Below are 5,364 nucleotides of genomic sequence, written 5' to 3'. Positions count from 1 at the left end.
TGAGGAAAGTGAATTAATATGATACACAGCAGAAATTAAGCAAAATATCTACTTCCGCCTAAAAAAAATACAGTTCAATATATGAACATTCCTTTCAAAGCATGCAGATGAAATCTAAAACATGTAGTAAACAACACTACACAATCTGACCTTTTACTGTGCCAAGTTTCATTAAAAAAATTAATCATATGAGTTCTAGAGAGGTACTACTTGATAAAAATCTAGGCGGACCTTCCAATTTGCCATTTTGGCACATTTTGTGCCATTTGAACTTTCTCAGGTTTTTTCTGCAGGTTCTGTAATTTATTCTTATAGAATAAATGATTACTTGTCATAGATAAGTAATTACATCTAATAACAATTGTTTTGGGGGGTTCCTTTGAAAAATCCACATTGCATTCATTCATAAAAAGAGAAAAAGTAGATAAACTGCAATAATCTGAAAATGGAACAGATTTACTCACAATAACATTTCAAATACATTTATATAACAATGAAAATGCAAATAGCAATGAAAACTAATTTGTCAAAATGATATGATCACAAGAAAAAACTAATAAATCTCACAATTACATTACAATAACAATGCGCTCTGCCAGTAAAATCATGCAGTTCTCCATTCAGACATTCAAAATTACGCTGGGCATTTTCCCGGGAACCCATTGGCCAATTTGGATGATTGACATGTCTTTCGAACCGTCAGAGCCAATAGAATCCGAGGGCGTTGACATTAATACGGACCAATTTCAGTTATAATATTAAACAGCATTGTGAATATTATTCTGAAGACAGTATTAATGTGGGATCAGAGGCCTTTTCATTAATTCACTTTAATAGTAGGAGTATGCACAGCAATTTTTCTCAGATAAAAATCTAAATTTCTCATCAAATTCAAACATTTGATGAGAAATTTAGTGTGGTAGCAATCTCAGAAACTTGGATTACTGAGAGAAATGACCTGCTGGATGGTTTAGATGGATATGAAATGTTTAGTCATAAAAGGTTAAACAAAAAGGGAGGTGGTGTTGCACTGTCCGTTAGGTCTGGATTGAGATGTATGGTTATTGCTAACATGACATTTTCAGTTGATAACTTGATGGAATATTGTCCCCTTAAAGAATATAAACAAACATCCAAAAATAGATTGACTCCTTGGATGACAAAGAGTTTGGAGAAAGCATGTAAAAAGAAAAAAAACAAGAAAAAGGGTCTTGAGCCGGAAAAGGGTAGAGTGCCTTCTCCGGGTCAGGGGGGTCGTCCTGCCTCAAGTGGAGGAGTTTAAGTATCTGGGGATCTTGTTCACGAATGAGGGAAGAAGGAAGCGGGAGATTGACAGGCGGATTGGGGCAGCGTCTGCCGTAAAGCGGGTGCTGTACCGGTCCATCGTGGTGAAGAGAGAACTGAGTCGAAAAGCGAAGCTCTCGATTTACCGGTCGATCTACGTTCCCACCCTCATCTATGGTCATGACCGAAAGAACGAGGTCCCGGATACAAGCGGTCGAAATGGGTTTCCTCCGCAGGGTGGCTGGGCTCTCCCTTAGAGAGAGAAGCTCGGTCATCCGGGAGGGACTCAGAGTAGAGCCGCTGCTCCTCCACATCGAGAGGAGCCAGTTGAGGCTCGGGCATCTGGTAAGGATGCCTCCTGGACGCCTCCCTGGTGAGGTGTTCATGTCCCACCAGGAGGAGGCCCTGGGGAAGACCTAGGACATGCAGGAGGGACGATGTCTCTCAGCTGGCCTGGGAACGCCGTGGGGTTCCCTTCTGAAGCTGCTGCCCCCGCGACCCGACCCCAGATAAGAGGAAGAAAATGGATGGATGGATGGATGGATGGATGGATGGATGGATGGATGTAAAAAGAAAAACAAGTTATGTACAGATTTTATTAAGTGCCCAACTAAGGAAAAAGAAGAAAAATATAAAATATATAAAAATAAGTGCTAAGGAAGCAAAAACAGAATTATTATTATAGGCTACTGCAAAAATATTGTAACGATATTAGGGGTACTTGGAATACAATTAATAGTATTATTAAAAATAAAGATAGAGATTTTCCAATATGTATTAAACATAACACTACTGTGGAAAAAACAGAGGATATTGTTGAAGTCTTTAATAAGTACTTTGCTAATATTGGTCCTAATTTAATGAATTGCCAAAGGCTAGAGATGAAGACATATTTATACATTTGATAATATTGATAATATTAATACAATGTTTCTGGGAATAGTGAGTGAAAGTGATGTAATAGACGTAGTTAAAAAAATTTAAAATAAGAAATCCAAAGATTGTAATGATATTGACATGGCTATCGTGAAAGAGGTCATTTATAGTATTACTAAACCTCTCACTTATATTTGTAACAGATCATTTTTAACTGGAACTTTTCCTGACAAAATGAAAATAGCAAAGGTTTTTCCAGTCCATAAAAGTGGTGAAATGTGGTCTTCCTCAAGCCTCAGTCCGAGGACCTAAATTATTTATACTTTACTTAAATTATATTTTTGCAGTATCCAATATTTTGAAGTTTATAATGTTTGCTGACGATACAAATGTCTTTTTTTCTGGAAAAAATATGGATGGAATAATAAAAACAGAAGAAAAAGAATTAGCCGAGTTGAAAACATGGTTTGATTATAATAAGTTGTCATTAAATGAAGGAAAAACTAAATTCATGGTATTCTCTGGTAATTGGGTCCATAATAATGTAAAGTTATGCATAAATGGAGTTGAAATTGAAAGAGTTTATGAGACAAAATTTTTAGGAATTATTATAGACAATAAACTTAGTTGGAAGCCTCACATAGAATACATTAAAAATAAAGTTCCAAAAACTATTGGAATATTGTTTAAAATAAAAGATTTAGTAAATGTTAAAGGCTTGCATATTATATATTCCTTTTTGGTTATGCCTTATTTGCCTTATTGTTCAGAAATCTGGGGAAATGCAAGTAAAACAAATATTGATATATTATTTAAGTTGCAAAAAAAAGCTATAAGGCTTATTAATAAGGTGGGATACTGTGAACCAACTGATAAACTCTTCATTCAAAGAAAAGCATTAAAATGTAAAGATATTGTTTATATAAAAATGCTGGAAAAATGTATAAAGCATTGAACAAAAGTCTTCCTTCTGGTATTCAGAAATTATTTAAATAAATATAATTAGAATAAATATAAGAGAATAAATATAATTTGCGAGGTTTGTTTATATTTGAATGTGCAAAAGAGAAGAGCCAGATAAAGTCTAGATGTGTTTCAGTTATTGGTGTGAAACTATGCAATGAATTGAATGATGATTTTAAGTTATGTCCTTTCTTGGTGAGCTTCAAAAGAGCTCTAAAATGTAAAATGATAACATCTTATGCTGTTATGTAGATTTATATATGTATCGTGAAGATATCTTGGTAGGTTGTTTGGTATAAAATAGGGTAGGCAAGAATAAGCCTATTCCTTTTTTGGTAAATTATGGGTTTCTTTATTGTTAGTTTTTGTTGTTTTCTGTGTTTAATGTGGACAATTTACCAAAATAAAGTGAATGATTGATTGATTGATTGATTGATTGATTGATTGATTGATTGATTGATTGATTGATTGATTGATTGATTGATTGATTGATTGATAATATGAACAGCGCAATAAACGTGAAAACAGCCATGAATGAACGAGTCTGTAAAGTTATAAACGCCATTATTATCATTAATATTAAGATAAGTGTCATGAATGTGTACAGAAGGTGCTGTGTGCTGCACTATGACGGCAAACACAGGGCCGTAACACAGAACCTGGAGGTTGGGGCAGAGAGGGGTTGGGGGGGGGGGCTAAAATACTATTTAGAGCAGTGGTTCTTAACCTTTTTTGAGGTACCGAACCCCCCAGTTTCATATGGGCATTCACCGAACCCTTCTTATTCCTCTGTAATTATTAGCTGTGTTACCACCCCCACGCCACTAGAGGCAGTAGCAACCCCAGAAAGATGTGACTAAGAAGCAGATTAAGACGACAGAATTTGGTAAAAACGGTGAGCTTTACTGAAGTAATTAAAGACACATGTTCAAATCCATGCTGAGAGCGGAGCGCCATCAATCAGTGCTCCTCCACAGCTCTGATTGGCTCAGCAATGTAACGTGATCCTCTACAGCAAGTGATGGCAAAGCGGGGCGTCATCACGACGCCAAACCTCTGAGACCGACTCATCGAACCCCTGGGGTTCGATTGAACCCAGGTTAAGAACCACTGATTTAGAGCTTACAGACAATAGAGGAACACACAAGATTAATACAGTTTTTTTGTGCAGTTGTAACCATTAAACAATCTGCCCTTCAGTTCAACCTTATAAGTGGAGACACATTGTTGATGTTACTATTATAAATTAACTTGGAATTAAGTTCTGGCAAAGCTTAATATGTATATTTTTTTAAGATTTTGTTGGCTCTAGTGCCCTTTATATGAAGGTAGTTAGACAGGAAACAGGGTAATGAGAGAGGGGGAAGACATGTGGCAAATGTCGCCAGGCCAGGAATTGAACCTGTGACCATCACCACGAGGACCAAGACCTCAATGTGTGGGTCGTGCTTTGCCTCTGCGCCACCACAGCACCCCCAGCTTAATATAATTTTCACAGGTGGGGGAGCGTTGTTGTTAGCAGCTGCTGAAAGTAACTAAAAAAATTACTTTTAATGTAACTTAGTTACTTTCCAAATCAGGTAATCAGTAATATAACTAAGTTACTTTTTCAAGGAGTAATCAGTAATCTGATTAAAGTTACTTTTCCAAAGTCACTAAGCCATCACTGGTCTGGACTCACCGAGCCTTTCTGCAGTTCCTCACAGCTGGAACCAGTCTCTGTCGGCCCCATTCTGATGTGTTGTACTTCTCCAGGTCCAACTCATCCAGAACCTCTGACATCTGCAGCATGAAGGCCAGAGTTGAACACTGGATCTCTGATAGTTCATTCCCTGATTCCAGGAGCTGCTGGATCTCCTGAAACACTGAGAGGTCGTTCATCTCCACCAGACAGTGGAGGATGTTGATGCTTCTGTCAGGAGAGATTTTATCAGAGTTCATCTCCTTCAGATTGTTGATGATTTTCTGGATGGTTTCTGGACTGATCTCTGTCTGACCCAGCAGGCCTCCTAACAGACTCTGGTTGGACTCCAGAGTGAGACCATGAAGGAAGCGGACAAACAGATCCAGGTGGCCATTTTTACTGCTGAGGGATTTATACATGACTTTCTCTATGAAGTCCTCCAGAGATGTTTCACTGTATTTTTCTCCCAGGAACTTCTTCACCACCTCTGTATTCCTGATGGTGAAACAGTGGAACATGTAAACTGCAGCCAGAAACTCCTGGATGCTCAGGTGAAC

The 5,364-nt window shown here is 37.5% G+C and overlaps 1 protein-coding gene across 1 annotated transcript in view; it reads right to left on the bottom strand.

Annotated features, from left to right (window-relative positions):
- Positions 1-5,358, bottom strand: part of LOC103146948 (protein NLRC3-like) — a 9,587-nt gene extending 4,229 nt beyond the window's left edge. Inside the window, exon 1 of the mRNA XM_016677991.1 lies at positions 4,805-5,358. Coding sequence (XP_016533477.1) covers positions 4,805-5,325 — 521 coding nt within the window. The 5' untranslated portion in view covers positions 5,326-5,358. The remainder of the gene's footprint in view (positions 1-4,804) is intronic.
- Between the last annotated feature and the right edge of the window lie 6 nt (positions 5,359-5,364).

Source organism: Poecilia formosa, unplaced genomic scaffold, assembly GCF_000485575.1.
Source record: "Poecilia formosa unplaced genomic scaffold, Poecilia_formosa-5.1.2 Scaffold171, whole genome shotgun sequence".
NCBI lineage: Eukaryota > Metazoa > Chordata > Actinopteri > Cyprinodontiformes > Poeciliidae > Poecilia > Poecilia formosa.
This window is presented reverse-complemented; position numbering and strand designations above follow the sequence as displayed.